The sequence below is a fragment of the Lucilia sericata genome, unplaced genomic scaffold (genome assembly GCF_015586225.1).
Source record: "Lucilia sericata isolate MDLA Ls3-8-SP2 unplaced genomic scaffold, ASM1558622v1 Contig000366F_arrow, whole genome shotgun sequence".
NCBI classification, from domain to species: Eukaryota; Metazoa; Arthropoda; class Insecta; order Diptera; family Calliphoridae; genus Lucilia; species Lucilia sericata.
The window spans coordinates 194,076-222,036 of NW_023994385.1; the positions used below are offsets into that span (position 1 = coordinate 194,076).

At 29.2% G+C, this 27,961-nt stretch overlaps 1 protein-coding gene across 1 annotated transcript; it reads right to left on the reverse strand.

The window, feature by feature from the left end:
- Nucleotides 1-27,961, reverse strand: LOC119604154 (E3 ubiquitin-protein ligase UBR1). The gene is given in 14 exon segments (XM_037956626.1): nucleotides 1-1,568; nucleotides 3,514-4,354; nucleotides 4,421-4,893; nucleotides 4,896-4,941; nucleotides 5,064-5,084; nucleotides 5,087-5,179; nucleotides 7,070-7,202; nucleotides 7,266-7,933; nucleotides 7,989-9,461; nucleotides 10,869-11,203; nucleotides 11,601-11,660; nucleotides 13,338-13,352; nucleotides 24,259-24,669; nucleotides 27,694-27,961. Coding segments are annotated over 13 exon segments (5,517 nt in total). The 5' UTR covers nucleotides 24,419-24,669; nucleotides 27,694-27,961; the 3' UTR covers nucleotides 1-369.

The following is a 27,961-nucleotide window of genomic DNA, read 5'->3' on the forward strand; positions in this document are numbered from 1 at the left end:
TTTTTTTCTGTAAATCAAGAGTAGTTTTATTAGTTAGTTGTAGTAGGAGTTGTAAGTTTTGTTTTTCTTCTTTAGTTTTTTTTAGTAATTATTAGTTTAAATAACATAAGTAGTTTTATTTTCATTTTGTTTTAATTGTTTTTTTTATATAGATTAGTTTAAATCACATTAACTGCTGTTTTTTGTTTAAATTTAAATTTTATCTTGTTTAATAATCTTTAGCTATTAACTAAATTTATCAACTGCATAGTGTCGTGCAGGATGTTTAAGATTATTTAATTTTAAAGTATTTTCCATTTAGTAGATTGTAGTAGTAGTAGTAGTGGGGGGAGTTGTTGTTGTTGTTGTTGCAGATTTCCTATCCACTAACTACATGTGATGCCATTGAGTGGTAATGGCTGACGTATGTTCATTGAGACGAGCAATTTCTTCATGCAGACCATGACCCAACCAATTAAGATGAATTTTACTATAGCGAGCAGGACACAATCTAAGAGGATTACCACGTCTGAGACCCTGATCCGTTTCACCATACTCATCCAAATAGGGAGGCTGCACAAAACAGCCTTTATTTTTACCCAAATAAACAATTTGACAATCACGTATACGCAGGAAAGGAGCAATTTCTGCACCACAAAAGAAGGCATGATATGTGCAGGCTCCCACATTACGACCATCCAAATCCGGTTGACAGCAATACGATTGAGCACACAATACCTCACCGCACATTAGACACATGGTGGGTGTTTTCATTTCTTCGCGCTCATTGTTGGGACAACTGAAATCGGAAACGCTGTTAATCAAATCACTGTAATCTTCTGGCAAAGACACTAATTGTGGCACCGGCCGGGTGCAGGGTACAATAACTAAAGGATCACCGGTACGTTTGAGTTTTGTGGTGACCACATCTAAATTGGTAATATCATGATGCGAGGCAAACATTTCCAAAATGGTAGCAAAAGGTGTGGCATTATCGAAATAGGCTTCCAGTTGTGTATTGAGACCCAAATATTTACACATATTCTCATAGGTGTCACTTTCGGTGGTCGCTAGAAAATCAGGAAATTCCACATCCGTAACAAAGTGGAAGAATAAACAGCAGCAACGTAAAAATTCACGCATTTCCATTTTAATATGATCCAATATAGTGTAAACCATCTGAGGACTTAATAATTCCACTTCCGGTTGTTGCTGCTGCTGCTGTTGTTGTTCATCATCCTGTTCAGTTTGCTGTAGCTTATCATCATCGGTTACATTAAACATACCAGCATCTGTATCATCTCCCTGTTGTGTTGGTTGCTGTTGTTCCTCTGGTTTTGTTTCCTTTTTCTGTTGTTTTTGTTGTTCCTGTTGTTTTTGTCTTGCCTGTATATTGTATTTATTAAAGAATATCGAAATATTCTCGAGAGCTTTATCCGAAATTGAAGTATAATCCTCTTCTTCCACATCCATAAGACCATCAGCGGGTAATTCGAATAATACTAAAGCTTTAACAACATTGGCAAGGAAGAAAACTTGTAACGTATAGAAATCCATTAAACTGCCATTGGCAAGGACAGAAGTATCGCCTGATTGAGAGAGAAAAGGGGGAAATATATAGACTTTTGAAAGGGTCTGATAATGGTGTTTTGTTTTAGTGTTAACGAGGGTGAAATGGTGTTAAAAATGCAGTCAAAAGCGTAAAGTGTAATGAACAAAAAATCATAAAATAATGAACCGAAAGTTTTAACATTAACAAGGACTAATAAAATAATTTTATGAAAACTTTATGAAACAAACTTATGAAACAAAAAGAGCTTTTCATAAAAACTTTTACAAAAAGAACTTTCTATAAAAGCTTTTTTCAGGAAGAGCTTTTTATAAAAATTTCTATTTTTACAAAATAGTTTTTACAAAAATAAAGTATTTTTTTTAAAAGGATACTTTGAAGAGAGCTTTTACTGAAAAAGCTTTTTATAAAATACCATTTTATTAAATTATTACTATTTACAATACAGGGTTTTATTAAAAAAGCTTTTCACTAATAAAATAGATTTTCATAAATTGAGCTTTTTATTAAAAGGCGATTTATAAAGAAGCTTTTTATTAATTTTTGTATTAAATCATTGTTGCGGTTATTACTAGAAAGCTTTTTTATAAAGAGCTTCTTAAAAATAGATCCATATAAGCTTTTCATTAAAAAGAGCATTATATCACAAAGCTTTTGATAAAAAGAAAAAATAAACATTTTTAATAAAAAGCTTTTTACAAAAATATATTTTTATTAAAAATATTTTTATCGAAGATCTTTTCTCCAACAAGCTTTTTTTCTAAAGAGCTTTCTAAAAAGGTGCTTTTCATACAATACGATTTTTTAAAAATACAACTTACAAAATAGCTTTTCATAAAAAGAAATATTTATAGAGCTTTTTATTTAAAACTTTTTTTAAGAATATTTTACTAAAGAGCTTTTCACTGAAAGACATTTTTAAAAAGAGCTTTTTTATGAAATAAGCTTTTAAAAAAAAAAGTTATTTACAAAAGAGATTTTTATTTAAAAGTTTTCTCTTATTAAGGGACATTTTATTAAAAAAGTTTTACAAAAAAGCTAATTACAAGAAAGCTTTTACAAGAAAGCTCTTTAGAAAGGTCCTTTTTATCAGAAATTTTTTATATAAGCACATTTTACTAAAAAGACTTTTACAAAAAAACTTTTATAAAGCTTTTCACATAAAGGCTTTTTTTGAAAGAGAAATGTCTTTACAAAAAAGCTGTTTATAAAGTAAGCTTTTTATAAAAGACGTTCTTATTAGACATTTTTGATAGAAAGATTTATTAAAACTAAAAAGCTGCAAATTAGCTTTTTATTAAAACGCTTTTTGTAAAAGAGATTATTAGTAAGCTTTTTGTAAAAGAGATTTTATAATAATGCTTTTCAATAAGACTTTTTTCTAAGAACTTTGTCTGAAAATTTCTTGCTATAAAAATTATTTTTTAATAAAAAGCTTTTAACAAAATTTTTGTACATGAAAGTTTTTATTAAAAGACGTTTTAAAAAAAGAGCTTTTTATTAGAATGTTTTTGTAATAAAATAGCTTTTTAATAAAAAAAAGCTTTTTAAAACAGATCATCGATGCGGTTGTATAATAAAGCTTTTATAAATGCAAAAGAGCTTTTTCCTTAAAATCAGATTGAAACTGAGAGAGAAAATGAGAAGACATTTAAGACAGAATATTAGGAATGAAGGGGCCTTATTTTAAAGCATTAATTTAATGTTAATCTAAGTGTTATAGGGTGTTTAAGATGCAGGGAAAATGACAACGGCAAAGTTAATTTTAAAGTGAATAAAACCATAAAAGAAACCAAAATTTCAAGAACCCCAATGACCAAATAAAGCAAAACCAACGTTAAAAATAATAATGAGTGCAAGCAAAAATGAAAAAAAGTGTATCTGATACTAAAAATAATGAAAATCTTTAACCCTAGATGATGATATATAAATGCAAATGTTAAAAATAAAAAACATCTACTTACGTTCTCTCGAAAACAATATATTCGGCACCATCATAATAGTCGATACCATTTTACTAAAACAATTCCATTCCAAAACCGAATCACCATTATGTTTAAACACCACATTCAACAGCTCGGCCACTGGTTTTATCAGACTCTCAACATCGGTTTGTGATAAATGTGCCCCATAGAGACAACAGGCTCTTATTAAACCACTCAAACAACTCTTATGCCTTATAGACATTTCATCTTTAAGAGGTTTACCCACTGCTCGCAAATAAACTTCCAGCGATTGTACGGTATATATGCAAGAATGCCACATATTAACCAAATCATCTTCATCATTACGTTTCAGCGAATTAATATAATGTTGTACGAAATTAATCCAACTTGATGGTAATTCTGGACGGGGTATAGGCTGTGCCATTTTAGCAAATTGTTTGGGATCTGTAACAATGTGTGCTTCTTTGAGGGTGGCAAACCATTCGGGTAAATGGAATTTCCACATAATAGCATCTTCGCTAATAACCAAACTATTAAGTTTATCACTGAAAGCGCGTATGCCTTCGATCCACAAGTCTATGGGATAGATTTCATCGCCTGAGTGTATGACATTGGGTACAGAGTATTTAGAAAGCGGAGCTGTTAGTGGCAGTACAGTGTTGCTTAGACAACGACAATAGGGACACTGAAATTCGGTGCTCGGCGATGAGGGGAAGATTTGTAGGGGATGACGTCGAGGACGACGCAATTCTTTTGATTCTTCATTATTGTAATATTCCTGCCAACAGTTGACATGCATGACATGGCCACAGCTGCTAGTATGTATGGAATAGGGATAATTCGATTCTGGTTTAAGGACCTGCGAATATATATAAATTTTTATTAAAATCTTATTTCATAAATTCTTATTATCTCCCCCACTCACCTTTGATTTCTGCACAAAAGCTGAATATACCAAAGTAGGACCATCTTTACACACAGTGGCCTCCTCAAAACACAAAATACAATTGTATTTCTCTTCCTCGGGCTGTTGCAAACGCCGCTCAACACCCAAACAGGCAATGGAATTATAAGCCACTGCTCCCTCCTCATTATTATCATCTTGCCATTCCATAGCGGAGCCAGCATTAGCATCACTGGCTACATCATTGGCATTTGCAAACATTTCAGCATTTGAAGTCATGAATTTATTTTGAGCTTTTTGCATTTGAGCCAAAATCTTGGCACGTCTTTCGGCCGCCAAACGAGAACGTTCTTCTTTTTCGCGTTTTTCCTGTTCAGCCGATGTGGCAGTATCGGCGGCATTTTCCTCATCATTAGAGGCAGAGGCTCCCACTTGCTCCATATCATCGCTTTGCATACGCTCAGCGCTTTCAGCAGGTTGTTTGGCTTGTAATCTTTGAATTTTTTTATAGTCCATAAAATGAAATCGCGATGAGCTTCAACCTTTTATAAAACAATAAGAAAAACACGAACTTTTGTAAAGAATTCAAAAAATATTTCCTTTGTTTTAAATCGAATGAACTTAAAATTAATATAAATTTTTAAATTTTTAAGAGGTTTATTACTTACCTAGCACTACGAGAAATTATTCTTCAATTTTTTGTAAAATTTTCGTATATTTTTGGGAACAGTGTAGAAAGACAAGAAGGGATAGTTTTTCAGATTCTTCCTCTAACAATTTTTAAATATTTTTTAGTAAGTTGGGAACATTGATAGAAAGACAAGAAGGGATAGTTTTTTCAGATTCTTAATCTGAAGTAAGTAAGTAAGTAATAATGTAATAGAAGATAAGTAAGTACCAATGTATGAAGATCAGTAAGGTAAGTAAGTAGTAATGTAAGTAAAGTAAGTAAGTAAGTAAGTAGTAGTAGTAGTGTAAGTAGTAAGTAAGTAAGTAAGTAGTAAGTAAGTAAGTAAGTAGTAGTAGTAAGTAGTCGTAAGTCCGTAAGTAGTAGTAAGTAAGTAGTAGTCCGTCGTAAGTAGTAGTCGTAGTAGTCCGTCCGTCCGTCGTCGTCCGTCCGTCCGTCCGTCCGTCCTCCGTCCGTCGTCCGTCCGTCCGTCCGTCCGTCCGTCCGTCCGTCCGTCCGTCGTCCGTCCGTCCGTCCCCGTCCGTCCGTCCGTCCGTCTCCGTCCGTCCGTCCGTGTCCGTCCGTCCGTCGTCGTCCGTCCGTCCGTCCGTCCGTCCGTCCGTCCGTCCGTCCGTCCGTCCTCCGTCGTCCGTCCGTCCGTCCGTCCGTCCGTCCGTCCGTCCGTCCGTCCGTCCGTCCGTCCGTCCGTCGTCCGTCCGTCCGTCCGTCCGTCCTCCGTCCGTCCGTCCGTCCGTCCGTCCGTCCGTCCCGTCCGTCCGTCCGTCCGTCCGTCCGTCCGTCCGTCCGTCCGTCCGTCCGTCCGTCCTCGTCCGTCCGTCCGTCGTCCGTCCGTCCGTCCGTCCTCCGTCCGTCCGTCCGTCCTCGTCCGTCGTCCGTCCGTCCGTCCGTCCGTCCGTCGTCCGTCCGTCCGTCCGTCCGTCCGTCCGTCCTCCGTCCGTCCGTCCGTCGTCCGTCCGTCCGTCCGTCCGTCCGTCCGTCCGTCCGTCCGTCCGTCGTCGTCCGTCCGTCCGTCCGTCCGTCCGTCCGTCCGTCCGTCCGTCCGTCGTCCGTCCGTCCGTCCGTCCGTCCGTCCGTCCGTCCGTCCGTCCGTCCGTCGTCCGTCCGTCCGTCCGTCCGTCCTCGTCCGTCCGTCCGTCCGTCGTCCGTCCGTCCGTCCGTCCGTCCGTCCGTCCGTCCGTCCGTCCGTCCGTCCGTCCGTCCCGTCCGTCCGTCCTCGTCCGTCCGTCCGTCCGTCCGTCCGTCCGTCCGTCGTCCGTCCGTCCGTCCGTCCGTCCGTCCGTCCGTCCGTCCGTCCGTCCGTCCGTCCGTCCGTCGTCCGTCCGTCGTCCGTCCGTCCGTCCGTCCGTCCGTCCGTCCGTCCGTCCGTCCGTCCGTCCGTCCGTCCTCCGTCCGTCGTCCGTCCGTCCGTCCGTCCGTCGTCCGTCCGTCCGTCGTCCGTCCCGTCCGTCCGTCCGTCCGTCCGTCCGTCCGTCCGTCCGTCCGTCCGTCCGTCCGTCCGTCCGTCCGTCCGTCCGTCCGTTCCGTCCGTCCGTCCGTCCGTCCGTCCGTCGTCCGTCCGTCCGTCCGTCCGTCCGTCCGTCCGTCCGTCCGTCCGTCGTCCGTCCGTCCGTCGTCCGTCGTCCGTCCCGTCCGTCCGTCCGTCCGTCCGTCGTCCGTCCGTCCGTCCGTCCGTCTCCGTCCTCGTCGTCCGTCCGTCGTCCGTCCGTCGTCCCGTCCTCCGTCCGTCCGTCCGTCGTCGTCCGTCCGTCCGTCCGTCCGTCCGTCCGTCCGTCGGTCTAGTCCGTAAGTAAAGGTCTTTTTTACCACGGCATTCTATAAAAAGAGCTTTTTAGCTTCTAGAAACAGAACTTTTTAAACGCATTATACTTTTACCAACAGATTCTATATTTTTATAAAAAACGAGCATTTCATAAAGAAGTTTTTTTTTAAAATAATCTTTACGATCTTTTAAAAGAAGGAACTCAATATATAGTGTTTTAGAAAAAACTAAATGAAAAATTTACCTTTTGCAAATGGTTTTCTTGGAAAGTTTTCGTTTTAAGATCTAAAGCTCTTTCCAATATAGTATTCATTAGATGCATCATAACATCACACTGCAACAGATTGGCAATTGTTCTGCAACAAAACAAAATAAATTTTAAGAAAAAAGTCGTCCATAGTTTACTTGATCATACTCACACAAAAGCATCTGTTAATTTGGGCAATTTTGGTGGTGGACAGCAAACCAATTCGCCTTTAGTTTTACGCCTCAATCGTTGTGTTTCTTCCGATTTTGATTTATCCTCTTTTGTATAATGATAGAAATACATATTGTAATCATCATACAGTTCTTCCTTTAGTTCATAAACACCCTTGGCATCTAATTTTTGTGGTTTCTTAAAAACAGCCACCGAATCGATAACGTCTTCTAAGGCGGTATCATTATTGGAATCGGGCAAAGCTCTACTGAGTTCCGAATGTGAGTAGGGTTTTATACATAACAATTGTAAAATTTCCTTTTTGGTACGATCCTCTTCGGTTACGTGAGCCACACCAGGCATATAACGTTCACCAATGACCACAATTAATAATTCCAAAAATTCATCAATCATGGAAAGACGTCGTATAAAATCATCATCTGTGGGTAGTTCCGTATTGGAATCTTCATATCCTGGTTGGATCCATTCTATCAAATTGAATTTATTAAGAAGATGTATCAAATATTGATTGCTTTCAATAAGTGATGCTCCGATTTGCATGCCCACAATATCACGATCCAACATTTCGGTGCGGCAGCGTACATTACGATAGAAATAAAGTTGATGAAGTAGAGAATAGCCATTGCGACGCCACATGCCCGAATGAACCTAAAAAATTAAAGCTAAAGTTAGTAAACGTTTGATTTGAAAGCCTTAAACTTACCTGAGCAATCAAGACTTGAGTACAGAGTATCGGTTCCATAATCTCTTCGGGTGTGCGTTTCAAACTGGTAACCAAATCAAAATTTAAACCATATTGACCCAAATGTAAATAGATGCCAGCAAAGAATCTGGATAGAGGCAAGTGAATAGACACTGGTTTAGAAGCGACATCATAAACCAAACATTTAGCTACATGCCATGCTACCGACTTGGGTTCCACCTTCGCTTGACTAACAATAAAACCATTTTGCAGTAGATTACGCATAACCATTTGATAGAGTTTAACCAAAACTTCCTTATCCGTGGCACACCATTCCAAGACCAATGAAATGGTATTGGCCAATTTAATGTGCAAATTAAAAGCACATTCCCATTCGGGCTCATAGTCCATGTGTTGGCCAGTTTGTCTTGTAACAGATTCCATGCCCTGCATAACATTCAGTACACGCAGCAAAGCTTTGCAGCCTTCTATGAAACCTTCACGCAATTCGCTGGTCCAAACATCTGGCTTAAAGCTTAAAATATAACGCAAATCGTATAGAATATAGGCGGCCCGTTTGAAATGATTCAATGTGGCAGCACTTTTGGAAAAGTGTAGAGTTTTATTTTGCATATAATCCTCTATGGATTTGTGATAGAACGTATGCAGTAATTTGAAGAATATACCCTCATGGGCAATAAGATAATGAGCGATACTTGGTACCGTAAACAACTGAACACTTAGTGATACAATGGAAAATGAATGATCGTGATCATCACTTATAAAGTCTTGTACAATGGTGGCATAGTTCTTAGAGAATTCTTGAGCCAAAGCCATTTTATTGTCGTACTCCATTAACATGCCCGATATCAATAGACGATGCCAACAAGTACGTGCCGTCTTCCATAGGGCCACATCATATTCCAGTATATGTCGTATACAATACGGAGCCTTTTTATCCATTATGATGCGGGCAAATATCTGACGAAATGTACTGTGACGTACCAAAAACTCCTGAAACCAGGTGAGTAATTGCAAAGCGAACTGTTGACAGGCCACAGCTCTTATATGCAAAACTGACACCCTCAACGATTGATTAGCTCTACTATGTGGCATGGGCATATTGGGTGGTACCGACTGTTTTTCTATCGCCTCTTTCAGGGCATTACACTCACCAAACGAATCACACTTGACGACGGCACGTCCCTCGCGATCAATACTCGCCACAATTTCGGTGGCCTCTTTCTGCTGAACTTTGGCGATTTTCGTTAGAGTTTGTATGACCTGATCGAATGTATGAGATTCGTCATTGTAGAGAACGGTACAGAAATAATCATCGCCCGCTCCATCGCCATCTAAACATTCGAGACTAGCTTTAGATTCAATTTCCAGGTAATTAACACAAAACGAGAGTATGGCTACGAAGGCGATTTCACAGCGTTCTTTAATGGCATCTGTTATAATGGTACTGCTGGAACTGTTTTCCTTGCCCCGCTGGAATAAGGAAGAAGAGAATGGATTTATTCTAAAATTTTCTATAAAAGTAGAGAATTTTGAAAATTCTCTATAAAAAAGAGAGAATTTCAAGAATTCTTTATAAAAAGAGAATTTCAAAAATGTTCTTATGAAAAGAGAGAATTTCGAAAATTATTTTTAAAAGCAGAGAATTTCGAAAATTCTTTTTAAAATGAGAAAATTTCAAAAATGTTCTATATAAAAAAGAGTTTCGAAAATTCTCTATAAAAAGAGAGAATTTTGAAAATTCTTTATATAAAGAGAGAATTTAGTAAATTCTCTTTAAAAAGAGAAAATTATCTACAAAAAGAGAATTTGAAATATCTCTATATAAATAGAGAAATTCGAAAGTTTTCTATAAAAAGAGAGAAATTCGAAAATTCTCTATAAAAAGAGAGAAATTTGAAAATTCTCTATAAAAAGAGAGAATTTCAAAAATTCTCTATAAAAGGAGAGAATTTCTAAATTCCTCTATAAAAAGAGAGAAATTCGAAAATTCTCTATAAAAAAGAGAGAATTTCGAAAATTCTCTATAAAAAAAGAGAATTTCGAAAATTCTCTATAAAAAGAGAGAATTACGAAAATTCTCTATAAAAGGAGAGAATTTCGAAATTTCTCTATAAAAAGAGAGAATTTCGAAAATTCTATATAAAAAGAGAGAATTTCGAAAATTTTCTATAAAAAGAGAGGATTTCGAAAATTCTCTAAGAAAAGAAAGAATTTTGTAAATTCTCTATTCATAAGAGAGAAATTCACAAATTCTTTTTAAAAAGAGAAAATTTTGAAAATTCTCTATAAAAAGAGAGAAATTTGAAAATTCTCTATAAAAAGAGAGAATTTCGAAAATTATCTATAAAAAAGAGAGGATTTCGAAAATTGTCTATAAATAGAGAGAATTTCGAAAATACTCTATAAAAGAGAGAAATTCGAAATTTCTCTATAAAAAGAGAGAAATTCGAAATTTTTCTATAAAAAGAGAGAAATTCGAAATTTCTCTATAAAAAGAGAGAAATTCGAAAATTCTCTATGAAAGGGGAGAATTTCGAAATTTATCTATAAGAAGAGAGAAATTCACAAATTCTCTATAAAAAGAGAGAATTTCGAAATTCTTTTATAAGAATAGAGAATTTCGAAATTCTTTTATAAGAATAGAGAATTTCGAAAAATTTTTAGAAAAGGAGAGAATTTCGAAAATTTTCTATTAAAGAGAAAATTTAGAAAATTCTCTATAAAAAGAGAGAATTTCGAAAATTCTCTATAGAAAAGAGAATTCCGAAAATTCGTTATAAATAAGAGAATTTTGAAAATTCTTTATAAAAATAAAGGTGAAAGGTAAAAAGACCGAATTTGTAAAAAAAAAATTTAAAAATCACCTTTTCAACTTACCAAGTGTTCCTCACAATATTGATCCTTCTTCCAAGCCTCAACATCACCACAATCACAGCAGCCACCGCCACCCGAGGTGGACATTTTATATTTATGATAGCGATGTGCAGATTGTTTAAAACAATTAACACACAACACACAGGTGGGATCCATGCCACACTCACGACAACTGTAAGTGGGTTCACCGATTTTAAAAACTTTACCACATACCGCCGATGTGGCACCAACGGAGTGTAATTTATCCAAGACGGATTTAGGATTATCACCCAATATGAATTCGAGAAGAACATCGATAATGCCTTCTTTAGCACCAGCCTCTTTAAACATACATTTTACTGGAAATGTACAAAAAAAAATTAAAACAAATAAATCAAATAGACAAAAATTATTTAAATTTATTTAACAAATAGAAATAAATGTATAAAATAAATATTAAAAAAAATACAACGTAGAACATAGTAGGATTTATTGTATATCGTTCACTTAAAAGTTGTTGTTAATATTTTAAAAAATTTCAGTTTGTTTGTTGTTAATTAACAATTAATATTAAATAATATTTTGTGGCTGCTAAAGCGCTTTTTTTTACTTACAAATTTGTTATTTAAATGATTAAAATTTTGTTTAGAAAAATAATAATAAAAAATAAATAAGAAAAATTAAAAGCCAATTCATTTAATAAAATAATAAATAATAAAATAAAATTTTCCAAACCGCATAAAAAAAAAAACTTACAAGAACCATCAAATCCTCGTTTATTTTTCAAATTTTTAAATTCTGATAGAACATCTTGCCCTTAAAGATTAATAAAGAAAAAGCGTATTTGTTGAGGTCAATTAAAAATATATATTTTAAATTTTAAATGTAAATAGATGTTTGAAGCTATTAATGTTAAATAAAAAAGTTTGTTTTTGCAAAAAAAAATTCGAATCCTAAAGTTTGCGAAAATTTTGTTAAAGAAAGAGAGAATTTCATAAATGTTCTTATAAAAAGAGAGAAACTTTCCTTAAACAGATACATTTATAAAGGAACGTTTTCATAAATTTTCTATATGAAATAGAAAATTTCGGAAATTTTCATTAAAAAAAAAAGAGAAAACTTCAAAAATTTTCTTAAAAAAAAAAAGAAAACTTTGTAAAATTTTCATAAAAAAAAGAAATTTCGAAAATTATCTATGTAAGTAGAGAATTTCGAACATTTTCTATAAAAAGAGAGAATTTGTAAAATTCACTATAAAAAGAGAGAAATTCAAAAATTCTCATAAAGAGAGAATTTTGAAAATTTTCTTTATAAATAGAGAATTTACGAAAATCTCTACAAAAGTAGAGAATTTCAAAAATTCTCTATAAAACGATAGAATTTCGAAACATAAACAGAGGAAATTTCGAAAACTTTCTATAGAAATAGAGAAAAGAGAGAATTTCGGAAATTTTCTATAAAAAAAGAGAATTTCGAAAATTCTTTATAAAAGAGAGATTTCAATAGTTCTCTATAAAAAAAGAGAACGAAAATTCTTTATAAAAAGAATTCATTATATAAAGAAAATTTCGAAAATTCTCTATAAAAAGAGAGAATTTCAAAAATTCTCTATAGAAAGAGACAATTTCGAAAATCCTCTATAAAAATAGAGAATTTCGAAAATCCTCTATAAAAATAGAGAATTTCGAAAATCCTCTATAAAAATAGAGAATTTCGAAAATCCTCTATAAAAATAGAGAATTTCGAAAATCCTCTATAAAAATAGAGAATTTCGAAAATTTTCTATAAAAATTGAGAATTTCGAAAATTCTCTATAAAAATTGGGAATTGCGAAAATTCTCTATAAAAATTGAGAATTGCGAAAATTCTCTATAAAAATTGAGAATTGCGAAAATTCTCTATAAAAATTGAGAATTTCTAAAATTTTCTATAAAAATAGGGAATTTTGAAAATTTAGTATAAAAATAGGGAATTTTGAAAATTTAGTATAAAAATAGAGAATTTCGAAAATTTCGCATAAAAATAGAGGATTTCGAAAATTTTGTGTAAAAATAGAGAATTTCGAAAATTTTCTATAAAAATAGAGAATTTCGAAAATTTTCTATAAAAATAGAGAAAATTTCGAAAATTTTCTATAAAAATAGAGAAAATTTCGAAAATTTTCTATAAAAATATAGAAAATTTCGAAAATTTTCTATAAAAATAGAGACAATTTCGAAAATTGTCTTTAAAAATAGAGAAAATTCAGAAAATTTTCCATAAAAATAGAGAAAATTTCGAAAGTTTTCTATAAAAATAGAGAAAATTTCGAAAATTTTCTTTAAAAATAGAGAATTTTCTATAAATTTCGCAAACAAAATCTGTAAAGAAAAAAAATCTGAATTAACTTGACTGAACTATAGCTGGGTCCATTATTTTTCCTTATGAGTTTTTGTATATTTAAAAAAAATGTACTTTCCTTCATGAATATGAAATCTTTGATATAATACTTACAGCTTCTAGCGGAATCTGAAATAAAAATAAAGAAATATTATTAATAAAATAATAATTTTTTTTGAATCTATTATAACTTTAAATCATAAATATTATTTGTAATATTATGTATTAAGATGTAATACGTTGAATTTTATCAAGTCCTAGTCTAATCAATAATGTAATAAAATGTGCAATTATAGAAATATAAAATAATCTAAATTTTTAAATAGTTGATAGCTTCTGTTTAAAGATAAATTTTCTATAGTATTTTATTTATTTTGATAATAAACAATGCATTTGTGGCTATAACAAAGGACATGAATCATCACAAGTTTTTTTAAACTTCTACAGAATAAAATAAAAAATTTTGTTAAAGAACTTATTAAACCGCTAAAGTCTTTATGTCTCTCGAAACTTCCCCAAAACTATTTATTGCTTTATCATTTGCATTAATAAGTTAAAAAATGCATTAAAAACAACAAAATTTTGTCTCATAGTTTATAATTAAAACAGTAAATAATAATTTATTATTTTCATGCAATAACCTGGTAACAACAACACCGGTTTTTATTTTTTATTTTTCTTTCATTATTTGCTGTTTTTTTAATGGAAAAACAATTTAAATAAATAACAAGTTTGATTTTTAGTTTATAATTTTTTGTTGTTATGTTTTATTTTTTGTTGTGTTCAAAAACAAGATAAAAATTAAAAGTGAGTGCAAAGTCTGGGGAAGAAAAAGCAAAAAATATATATACATATATGAATTTCAAACTCACACGCAGTCAGGCTGGCAGACACGTTTAGTTTGTTAAGTATTTAAATAATAAATAAAACAAAATATTTTAACACAGAAAAGTGTTTAATTAAAAATTATTCAAATCTCGATGTTAAAGTTATATATCGTGTATATTCAATATAGTTCAAGGTTAATAAAATGTGATGTATGTATATGATGTTGATGATGAGATTTTGTTCAAACGGATTTTGTTTATATTTTGTTTTTTTTTTAATATTAAACGTTTACAGCAAATTAATGCAAGTTTGAATTTGAACTCGAAACATATGACTCTTTTGCCATCATTTTACGAAAATAAACATTGAGTCACAGTCATATATTTATGTTAAAAAGTTACTACTACATAGAACTACATTGTAGATGTATTTATTACTGCATTTTTATACAAATGAAAAAAACATGTCATAAAAAATAAATAGAGAAAAATAAAATTTTTATAGAAAATTTTCGAAATTTTCTATCTTTTTATAGAAAATTTTCGAAATTTTTTCTATTTTTATAGAAAATTTTCGAAATTTTTATAGAAAATTTTCGAAATTTTCTCTATTTTTATAGAAAATTTTCGAAATTTTCTCTATTTTTATAGAAAATTTTCGAAATTTACTACTTTTATAGAAAATTTTCGAAATTTTCTCTATTTTTATTGAAAATTTTCGAAATTATCTATTTTCGAAATTTTCTCTATTTTTATAGAAAATTTTCGAAATTTTCTCTACTTTTATAGAAAATTTTCGAAATTTTCTATCTTTTAATAGAAAATTTTCAAAATTTTCTCTACTTTTATAGAAAATTTTCGAAATTTTCTCTACTTTTATAGAAAATTTTCGAAATTTTCTCTACTTTTATAGAACATTTTCGAAATTCTCTATTTTTATAGAAAATTTTCGAAATTTTCTCTATTTTTATAGAAAATTTTCGAAATTTTCTCTATTTTTATTGAAAATTTTCGAAATTATTTATTTTTATTGAAAAATTTCGAAATTTTCTCTATTTTTTAGAAAATTTCTCTATTTTTATAGAAAATATTCGAAATTTTCTCTATTTTTATAGAAAATTTTCGAAATTTTCTCTATTTTTATAGAAAATTTTCGAAATTTTCTCTATTTTTATAGAAAATTTTCGAAATTTTCTCTATTTTTATAGAAAATTTTCGAAATTTTCTCTATTTTTATAGAAAATTTTCGAAATTTTCTCTATTTTTATAGAAAATTTTCGAAATTTTCTCTATTTTTATAGAAAATTTTCGAAATTTTCTCTATTTTTATAGAAAATTTTCGAAATTTTCTCTATTTTTATAGAAAATTTTCGAAATTTTCTCTATTTTTATAGAAAATTTTCGAAATTTTCTCTATTTTTATAGAAAATATTCGAAATTTTCTCTATTTTTATAGAAAATTTTCGAAATTTTCTCTATTTTTATAGAAAATTTTCGAAATGCTCTCTATTTTTATAGAAAATTTTCGAAATTTTCTCTATATTTATAAAAAATTTTCGAAATTTTCTTTATTTTTATAGAAAATTTTCAAAATTTTGTCTATTTTTATAGAATATTTTCGTAGTTTTTCTATTTTTATAGAATATTTTCGAAATTTTCTCTATATTTTTATAGAAAATTTTTGAAAATCTCTATTTTTTCGAAATTTTCTCTATTTTTATAGAAAATTTTCGAAATTTTCTCTATTCATATAGAAAATTTTCGAAATTTTCTCTATTCATATAGAAAATTTTCGAAAATTTTCTCTATTCATATAGAAAATTTTCGAAATTTTCTCTATTCATATAGAAAATTTTCGAAATTTTCTCTATTTTTATAGAAAATTCTCGAAATTTTCTCTATTTTTATAGAAAATTTTCGAAATTTTCTCTATTTTTATAGAAAATTTTCGCAATTTTCTCTATTTTTATAGAAAATTTTCGCAATTTTCTCTACTTTTATAGAAAATTTTCGAAATTTTCTCTATTCTTATAGAAAATTTTCTCTATTTTACAGAAAATTTTCGAAATTTTCTCTATTCTTATAGAAAATTTTCTCTATTTTTATAGAAAATTTTCGAAATTTTCTCTGTTCTTATAGAAAATTTTCGAAATTTTCACTATTCTTATAGAAAATTTTCGAAATTTTCTCTATTTTTATAGAAAATTTTCGAAATTTTCTATATTTTTATAGAAAATTTTCTCTATTTTTATATCTCTATTCTTATAGAAAATTTTCGAAATTTTCTCTATTTTTATAGAAAATTTTTAAAATTTTCTCTATTTTTATAGAAAATTTTTAAAATTTTTGTCTATTTTTATAGAAAATTTTCGAAATTCGATATTTTTATAGAAAATTTTCAACATTTTCGAAATTTTCGAAATTTTCTCTATTTTTATAGAAATTTTTCGAAATTTTCTCTATTTATATAGAAAATTTTCGAAATTCTCTCTATTTTTATAGAAAATTTTCGAAATTCTCTCTATTTTTATAGAAAATTTTCTATATTTTTATAGAAAATTTTCGAAATTTTTGTCTATTTTTATAGAAAATTTTCGAAATTCGATATTTTTATAGAAAATTTTCAAAATTTTCTTTATTTTTATAGAAAATTTTCAAAATTCGATAATTTTATAGACAATTTGTAGACATTATCAAAATTTTCTCTATTTTTATAGATTTTCTATTTTTATAGAAAATTTTTCGAAATTCTCTATTTTTATAGAACATCCTGGGAAAACGGAATTGGTACTATTTACCAGAAGGTACAAGGTAGACAACTTTAGGGACTTTCTTTAATAGCAAGCTACTACACATTGAAGATTTCTATAGGGAAGAATTGGGATCTGCAACCAGATATGGTAAATTGGATGAATGGAAGAAAAATGATCAATAAAGCTCAAAGGTTTGCCTATATTGGCATTAATGTTGCCATTAGAAGCACTCCACAGGCGGCATTGGACATCATTATATACATGTCACCCATAGAACATTTTGTAACGGGGGTGGCGGTTAGGAATCTGTTAAAACTCCATGAGTCTTTGTTAGTCAAACTTTCGCGTGACGTCCATACAAAAATGCTGTACCGATTCTGTACAACTAGGGGTGATTGGCTTGTATCCGATAGACTGTTTGGTGGGTGTGCAGTTTTCACTGACGGGTCGCTGAAAAGCGACGGAACTGATACGGAATCATATCGATCCGGGGTCGAAATTCTCTTTTTTATAGGAAAATTTTCGAAATTCTTTATTTTTATAGAAACAAATTTTAGAAATTATTTTTTTAGAAATATTTCATAAAACGAAAACCTTTTTCTTTTTACAAAATATTTTTAAAAATATCTCTTTTTATAAAAAATTTCCCAAAATTTTTTCAATGTAAACTTTATTTTTATCGAAAGTTTTTCATAAAAAAATATTTTCTTTTAAGAGAAAATTTTCAAAAATTTCTTTTATTTTACACTCATTTTAAATAAATATTTGATAAAACGAAAATATTTTTCTTGTTATAAAATATATTTAAAAATATATCATTTTTATAAATAATTTTCCAAAAAATTTGTTCAATGTGAACGTTATACTATCAAGTTAGTAAAATAATTTTTATCTCAGAATCATCTGCACTTGTTTAATAATTAAACAAATTGTATATTTATTTCTACTTTTTTTAATTTTATAACAGAAGAACAAAAAATTAGGTCAAATTGCAATATTACAATGCAAAAAATAAAATAGTACCAGTACCGACAGTTATTAAAGAAAAAATGGGAACATGATTTTACACCAGAGGGTTCAATTCACTTTATCTTTATGATCAACAGATTTAAATTCTACAATACATACATAGACATATTAAAAAAGAGTATATACTTTGTTTTCTTTTTTCAAATTAATGAAGAAATAAGATTTTTAAATTTTTTTATATTGAGTCACCCACAACAAAAAAGAAAATACAAGAAACAAAATTACATTTCTTATTTTTAATTTATAACTGTTGATGCTCGTTTAATGAGAAATTTAAAAAAAAAAAAAAAAGCGAGCAAGAAAGGATAAATAATGATTTTTGTTTTCATAAACAAAAGCAGGAGACAAAGGAAAATTGAAGTAAAAAAAAAAAACAAAACTTTAAATTTGCATACAAAGTTTAAAGAAAACCTTTTGAATTCCCAACAAAGTGTTAGTAGAACAAAGGTTCAATGAACTTTTGAAAATGTATTAATTATTAAGTTTACCACATTAATAAATAAATAGTACAAGTATGTGTTGAAACTTCAAAATCATTAAGTATTTTGTATAATAATTGCGTTGTATTTTAAATGTTCTCATAAAACTAATAACAACAAACTGTTTGCATTTTTTGTAGTTATGTATCTCTATTTTTGTATAATTGTTTTATTTTATAAAATGCTGTTTAAATTAGTTAATTATTAAAGGAAACAATTAAAAAAATCCACCGACCAACAGCAGCGCAAACACCATAATTATATGTAATAAAAATTTTAAATATATTTTTTTATGTATTCTACATACATTTTAAAAGAGATGGAATGGAATAATATTTAATACACATAAATATTTTGTTTAAATAATGAATTTGAGAACTATACAATACAAATAAATGACCGATTAACTTAATAAAATGCAAAAAATAAACAAGAATTTACTTTAAGGTTGGTGCAGGATCAATATTTTTGATTGTTACAGATATCAACAGCCTATAGTCTAGTCGATAGTCTAGTCTATAGACTAGTCTATAGTCTAGTCTATAGACTAGTCTATAGTCTAGTCGATAGTCTAGTCTATAGACTAGTCTATAGTCTAGTCTATAGACTAGTCTATAGTCTAGTCGATAGTCTAGTCTATAGACTAGTCTATAGTCTAGTCTATAGTCTAGTCTATAGTCTAGTCTATAGACTAGTCTATAGTCTAGTCTATAGTCTAGTCTATAGACTAGTCTATAGTCTAGTCTATAGTCTAGTCTATAGACTAGTCTATAGTCTAGTCTATAGTCTAGTCTATAGTCTAGTCTATAGTCTAGTCTATAGTCTAGTCTATAGTCTAGTCTATAGTCTAGTCTATAGTCTAGTCTATAGTCTAGTCTATAGTCTAGTCTATAGTCTAGTCTATAGTCTAGTCTATAGTCTAGTCTATAGTCTAGTCTATAGTCTAGTCTATAGTCTAGTCTATAGTCTAGTCTATAGTCTAGTCTATAGTCTAGTCTATAGTCTAGTCTATGTCTAGTCTATAGTCTAGTCTATAGTCTAGTCCATAGTCTAGTCTATAGTCTAGTCTATAGTCTAGTCTATAGTCTAGTCTATAGTCTAGTCTATAGTCTAGTCTATAGTCTAGTCTATAGTCTAGTCTATAGTCTAGTCTATAGTCTAGTCTATAGTCTAGTCTATAGTCTAGTCTATAGTCTAGTCTATAGTCTAGTCTATAGTCTAGTCTATAGTCTAGTCTATAGTCTAGTCTATAGTCTAGTCTATAGTCTAGTCTAGTCTATAGTCTAGTCTATAGTCTAGTCTATAGTCTAGTCTATAGTCTAGTCTATAGTCTAGTCTATAGTCTAGTCTATAGTCTAGTCTATAGTCTAGTCTATAGTCTAGTCTATAGTCTAGTCTATAGTCTAGTCTATAGTCTAGTCTATAGTCTAGTCTATAGTCTAGGCTATAGTCTAGTCTATAGTCTAGGCTATAGTCTAGTCTATAGTCTAGTCTATAGTCTAGGCTATAGTCTAGTCTATAGTCTAGTCTATAGTCTAGTCTATAGTCTAGTCTATAGTCTAGTCTATAGTCTAGTCTATAGTCTAGCTAGTCTAGTCTATAGTCTAGTCTATAGTCTAGTCTATATCGAGTCTATAGTCTAGTCTATAGTCTAGTCTAATAGTCTAGTCTATAGTCTAGTCTATAGTCTAGTCTATAGTCTAGTCTATAGTCTAGTCTATAGTCTAGTCTATAGTCTAGTCTATAGTCTAGTCTATAGTCTAGTCTATAGTCTAGTCTATAGTCAGTAGTCTATAGTCTATCTATATCTAGTCTATAGTCTAGTCTATAGTCTAGTCTATAGTCTAGTCTATAGTCTAGTCTATAGTCTAGTCTATAGTCTAGTCTATAGTCTAGTCTATAGTCTAGTCTATAGTCTAGTCTATAGTCTAGTCTAGTCTAGTTATAGTCTAGTCTATAGTCTAGTCTATAGTCTAGTCTATAGTCTAGTCTATAGTCTAGTCTATAGTCTAGTCTATAGTCTAGTCTATAGTCTAGTCTATAGTCTAGTCTATAGTCTAGTCTATAGTCTAGTCTATAGTCTAGTCTATAGTCCTAGTCTATAGTCTAGTCTATAGTCTAGTCTATAGTCTAGTCTATAGTCTAGTCTATAGTCTAGTCTATAGTCTAGTCTATAGTCTAGTCTATAGTCTAGTCTATAGTCTAGTCTATAGTCTAGTCTATAGTCTAGTCTATAGTCTAGTCTATAGTCTAGTCTATAGTCCTAGTCTATAGTCTAGTCTATAGTCTAGTCTATAGTCTAGTCTATAGTCTAGTCTATAGTCTAGTATAGGGAATGGAAATGCACCTTTTTTCATGGTACATAACCCTTCTAAACTTTAACCTACTAAGTAGAGAATTTATATTCAATAATATATTTCTGTTTAATAATTTTAAAAATCTTTTTTTAGATAATTACTCATAGAACATCTTAAATTTAAAAAAATATTTAACATACCAAAACAGCTATTACTAACATTACCTTTAATAATTTTATATAAAGTTTACGTCACTATGCAGTTAATTTTTTTACTTCGGCTGACAACAATAAGCTATTGACTTAAAATAGCAAAAACCAAAACATTAACAATAAACTTAAACTTGTTATAAAATCTAGTTGGACACACAGAAACTTCTAATGAGAATCATGAGAAGACAAAAAAAAAGAAGCTTAAAACAAAAGAAAAGAAAAAAGTAAAATAGACAAAACGTCATTGTTTTATTATTTTGTTTTTTTTTTTTATATGTTTCACAAGCAATGTTACTTCTTATTTTTAGCTAATTTCAATTGTTTTATACAGAAACAAGTAAATAATATTAAATTGTATATATAATATACGGAAATTCATGGCTATTTATGGTGTTGGCGGAAAATCCTTCAAATAAATAAACAAAACAAACATATAGTAAAGTAAGTAGTTGTTTTTTCTGTATTTTGTCGCAACAACATGCAACAATTACTAAACAAAAACATTAGCAGAAACTACTATGTCTATTATAAAATGGCAAAAAAAAAACAACAATTACATTTTTATATACAAAATACATATAAACAAAATAATATGACAAGTTTTAAACCACAAAAATTAAGCCGCAAATATGTATTAATGAATATATAATTGTATAATATTATTTAATACATGTGTGTATCATACAATGACTTGGTAATTTTTTAGTTTTCCTCTGTGTGTTATTAGATTTAATAATATTAAATAATAATTGTATTATTTTTGGATTATATATATTAGATAAAACTAAAATTATAATGAACGGTGGTGGGTAACTGTATAAATAGTAAGTTGTAATATTGTTTTTCTGTTTTACTATTTTTATTCAAGTTTATTTCAAGTTGTGGTTATTTTATGAAAATGAAACACTAGGTTCTTTTTATATAGTTTCTCAATTACAAAGTAATAGAGGTTAAAATCTTGACTTTATGAACATGTTTTTTTATAGCCATGGTGGCAATATTTATTTTATTTCAAATATCAATATGTGCGCAGGTGTTCTGAAGAGAACTGTTTAAAGTTGTTTAGATCCTAAGGTTTAAGAACAGTGCTTTTTCAGACCGAAAGAGAAATCAACCAAACATTAGCAATAGAAGAGAGAATTTTTCAAAAGTTTCCTATAAAAATAGAGAATTTTCAAAAAAGTTTTATATAAATTTAAAATCTTTGAAAACTCTATATAAAAAGAAAGAATTTTCTATGAAAAGAGAGAATTTTCGAACATCAAATAGAACATTTTCTATAAATGAGATTATTTCTATAAAATTTTCTATAAAAATAGAGAATTTCGAAAATTTTCCATAAAAATAGAGAATTTCGAAAATTTTCTATAAAAATAGGGAATTTCGAAAATAGAATTTCGAAAATTTTTTATAAAAATAGAGAGAATTTCGAAAATTTTCTATAAAAATAGAGAGAATTTCGAAAATTTTCTATAAAATAGAGAGAATTTCGAAAATTTTCTATAAAAATAGAGAGAATTTCGAAAATTTTCTATAAAAATAGAGAGAATTTCGAAAGTTTTCTATAAAAATAGAGAGAATTTCGAAAATTTTCTATAAAAATAGAGAATTTCGAAAATTTTCTATAAAAATAGAGAGAATTTCGAAAATTTTCTATAAAAATAAAGAGAATTTCGAAAATTTTCTATAAAAATAGAGAGAATTTCGAAAATTTTCTATAAAAATAGAGAGAATTTCGAAAATTTTCTATAAAAATAGAGAGAATTTCGAAAATTTTCTATAAAAATAGAGAATTTCGAAAATTTTCTGTAAAAATAGAGAATTTTGAAAATTTTCTATATAAATAGAGAATTTCGAAAATTTTCTATATAAATAGAGAATTTCGAAAATTTCTTATAAATATAGAAAATTTCGAATATTTTCTATAAAAATAGAGAATTTCGAAAATTTTCTATAAAAATAGAGAATTTCGAAAATTTTCTATAAAAATAGAGAATTTCGAAAATTTTCTATAAAAATAGAGAATTTCGAAAATTTTCTATAAAAATTTAGAATTTTGAAAATTTTCTGTAAAAAATAGAGAATTTCGAAAATTTTCTATATAAATAGAGAATTTCGAAAATTTTCTATATAAATAGAGAATTTCGAAAATTTTCTATATAAATAGAGAATTTAGAACATTTTCTATAAAATTAAGAAAATTTAGAAATTCTATAAAAAGAGAGAATTTCAAAATTTTTTTTAAATTTTCTATAAAAAATTTCGAACATTTCCTAAAAGAGTTAAAATATAATTTAGGAAAATTTTATAAAAAAACAGAAACTTTACAAAAATTTGCATAAAAAATTAGTAATTTTTGGTAAAAAAGGTAATAAAAAGATAAAATTTCGAAGATTTATGATAAAACTGGGTAATTTTCTATAAAAAGAGAAAATATTGAAAGTTTTTTATACAAAATGAGAAATCTTTTATAATTTTCTATTAAAAGAGAAATGTTTTATGAAAATCCTTGTCCAACTTGTTATGGCATTGATTTTCTATAGAACATTTTTATCTCAAACATTGGGATATTAATTTTATATAGAAAATTCTTGTTCTAAACTTTGGGACCTTGATTTTATATTGAAAATTCTACTCTCAACATTGGCACATTTATTTTCCATAGAATATGTTCGTTCCAAACATTGGGACATTTATTGACTATAAAAAATTCTAGTACATTGATTTTCTACAGAATATTTTTATCTCTAACATAACTTTTCATTGAAAATGCTTGTTCCAGACATTCAGAAACTAATATTCTATAAATATTGTTTATTCCAAATATTGAGTCATTAATTGTCCATAGAAAACTCTTGTCCCATTAGTTCTATATAATATTTTATAGAATATTTGTGTACCAAAGCTTGGAACATTGATTTTTTACATAAAATTCACCCTATCAATATCAGCTGTTTGATAAACACTAAAATGGATTTACTTACAAAAAAAAGTTATTAATAATACAAAAACCACATATGAAATGACAAGTTCATTACAAAAATATAAATCAATCCAATGCAATGAATGTATTCTTTCCTTTAACCTCAACTCTATATCAAGTTCAATAAAACATAAAAACTGTGGTTAAAAACGCCACACACACACGCTACTGCAGCCGCTACTTCGTTTTGCGGTAGCAATAATATCATGTATTAAATCTTTATAAAACAAGGTTTGTTTTGTTTTAAAATAAAAACAAACAAAAAAAAAAACACAATTAATTAAAACAAAACTGAAGCTTAAAGGTAAAACTAGAGGGTTTGCAAGGCAATGAAAATTTATATGGAAATGTCTGTCTATCTGTATGTAATGTATATAGCAATAACAATAAGACTACAATAACAAAAACTAACATGAAAATAAGTATACGTAACGGTATTACTATTCTGTACTTACCCACACCATTATCATGTTGAAATTCAAAATATTTTCTTGATTCTTTTTGAAAGAATTCTATGAAATCTTTTTTCTCCAATGTACCAGTCGAATGTTTAACACGCCAATTTTTTAGTGCAGATTCGGAGGCTGGTGTTGGTGGAGCTACAACATCATCCATATTGATTTGAGTTTTTCAGCAGCAGCAGTAGTAGTTGTAATTTTTTTTGTTGTTCTATTTCTTAAGAAATTTTCTTGTTAGCAGGCAGTTTTTTATTTGCTTTTCTTTTAATTGTTTATATTTTGTGCTTTTAAGTTGTTAATTATTTATTGCAATTTGTTGTATTTTTTTTTTTCTTTTTGTAAATTCTTTGAAGATTTATTCACAAAATTTTATACTTTTCTTGCGTTTCTTCTCTAATATTTGGGCAGCTGTAACGAAGAGAAATTGAAATGAAAATAAAAGCTATATTGAGGAGATGCCAGACAAACTTTTTTTGGTTTTAAGGAAAACAGTGTTGCCGCAAACTTGTAAGTAAGTTTTGTCTGAGTGAGCGGAGTGAGCGAAACAAGAAGTTTCGCTTAGTTTTGTAATTTATTCTTTGGTTTTGTATTACAATTGTTGCTTCTTCAAATATTATTTTTATTTAAATCATTATTACATTATATTATAGCAGTTTTGTACTTTAAATATTGGGACAATAATAAAAAATTGTTCAAATAGAAAATTTGACTTTTATATTAAAATATCAGAAAAAAAATTTATTTCAATGGCTTTGAACTTGAAATTATTAAAGTAAAAAAAATGTGCACTTTTTACAAAAAAAGTATGTACATTTTCTAGATTAGAAAATATAAAAGTGTTTGTAAATAAATGTAAAAAAAATGATCAATTATTATCAAACTGTTACTTAGAAAAAAAAAAACTAAGGAATGAGTCAAGAGAAATCTTTACAGAACTAATTTAATCTAGTTAGTATTTTATATTTGGCTGTGACCAATTTTATATACATAGTATGTATTCCTTCGCCATTAGCTGACGACACGCCTGGAAAAGTGCGATGAGTGAGAAAGATGAAATCGTCACCTTTACTGGTATTTCCCTTACAAATATATAAGACACTTGTTCAAACTGAAATATGTATTTGAAATGTCTTAAATCCGGCGAAAACACCTGTCTCACTTCGAGGTCAGCCTGACCTCTATTTGGCGCACCTAAGTCAAGCTTAATGTTAAGCAGCTAAGAACACTAATAACGGAAGGATGTGCTATTGGCAATCATACCATGAGAATTGGTCTCAAGTTCAGTAGAATGGGTCTCAATTACAATGACTAAAGCAGAAGTTGTCATAGAGAGGTGAAAGAGAAGACTATATCTCATTTCCTCTGCAACGTGAGTCGCTTTTTAAAAATCAACAAAATTGGTCCATAAATAAATAATGGAGATATGAGTAAAAATCTGAGACAACTCTAAAAAATGTCATCAAAAATGAGCATTTTTGTGCATGCTTTGACAAAAAGAAATAACAACAACATACAGTTTTATATGGTAAATATTTGTCTTGTACTTAGTTTGCTTGCCAAAATCAGAGATGGGAAATTATATGCGAGAAATTAGTAAGGAATGGGAACAATTTTAAAAATTAAAAATAAATTATTTTAAAATTTTAAAAATTAAATATGCTATATGTTATTAGTAACTCTGGCAGCAAGGAAAATTTCTTGGTATTTTTCGTTTTTTAACTGGTACATTCTGAGTTTCCTATAATATTGAACCTAAAACTTTCTGGCAGGATCCTGATGAAATAAAAATCTATAGAAGTATTTTTTTTTGTACTTTTTCGTTCTTTTACTGGTACTTTTTAATTTTTCTGCTATATGGATCCTAGAAACATACTAATAATCAGGCATAACCTAAAACTTTCTGGTAGGATCATGATGAAATAAAAATCTATAGAAGTGATTTTTTTTTTTTTTTTTTTTGGTACTTTTTCGTTCTTTTACTGGTACTTTTTAATTTTTCTGCTATATGGATCCTAAAAACATACTAATAATCAGGAATAATTATAATAAAAATCTAAAGGTATACATTTTTTGCTACTTTTTGTTCTTTAAAAATATAAAAGGGGAGTTACTGGTACTTTTTCGTCATTCAAATGGTACTATTTTGATTTTTTGAATTATTGACATCGAAACATGAAATCATACATATACACGATGTTAAATTGCGCTATAGAATCCTGATGAAATGAAAATTTATAAATCTAATCTGTGTGGTACTTTTTTTTTTTTTTCTTCAACTGGTACTTTTTGAATTTTTTTTATTATTAAACATTGAAATAGAATTATTGAATATCTATAAAATGGGACTTTTCTGAAAATTTCCCGCTTTTCTACCGGTTTTTTTTTTAATTTTCATAATAAAATACATATTGACTGTTTTTTAAGCACATTTCGATTAGGGTAGCAAAGCAGCCAAGGTACATTAGTCTCTAATCGGTATATAATTTCTCTTTATGAATTGCATAAAACATAGAACTAAACCCTTTTCCTCTTGCACTTTTTTATATACTCTTAAATTCGTCCACTTAAAGATTCCCTTTAAATTTTTTCTGGCAACACTGTTTTGCATTACAAACAAGGATTTGTCAAAAATGCTGCTTCTTATTAGAAAATAAAAGAAGACATTTTTACAACAAGGAAATGATGACACTCAATTTAATTTTTAGAATGCATTGTTTATAACACTATTTTAAAACAAAAGATTTAAGAATATTACATTCTTTAAACAAATTAACACATATTGTATACAAATTAACAAATATTTTAAAAGTTTATTAAATTCTTTAAAAGAATTCACTTTTATTTTCTTATAGTACAAACTCAGCTGACGTCAACAGCGCAGCTGTTGTTATACAAAACAATCTAAACAGATTCCTAACGAACACAGACGACAGGCAGTGGGTGCAAAAACAAAAACACACAACAGAGTTTTAGATTTATTTTTACAAATTTTTCACACAAAAACCCGAAAAAACAAGCCAAACTTAACAAAATACTAATGAAGGTCGTGATTCAGTTTTTAAGATGTTTGTTAATAAAAATATTTTGTCATTAACCCACAAAAAACGTAATACAAATGTATTGTTTTTGTTTTTGCTTTTCAATTTTAAATTTTTATTTTTTTATTACATTGTTAATATTATCACGCACAATTAAATATTCAACATAAAAAAGGTGTTTAACTTTTCACTTTTTTAAATTAATACATTTTTCTTTATGTTCACTTTTATTGTTGCATTTTTTTCTGGCCTTTCTTCTTCATTGAAACAAAATGTGTATGCGAAAATATAAAGGAAAAAAGAAAATGTTTTTCCAACCAAAATTTTATTTATAAAAATTCTTTGTTAATAAGCCTTTGTGTTTATAATTAATAAAAATATTTATTTCCTTTACATCACTTTAGATAAATTGTTTTAAACAAAGTCATCACTTTTTTTGTTCATTCACTTTTACAGAATTTTTTTCCAAACTTTTTTGTTATATATTTTTGGGGTTATGTTGTCAGCAGAGACAGCAGCATATTTCTGCTGCAATTTTTTTCTTATACATATATTATTTCACTTTTAATTGCTTTAAATCGTAATATAATATTTCTTTTTGCATAAAATAACTCTTACGTTTTTTCTTTTTCGTTTCACAAAAAACTGTTGAAAATTATTGT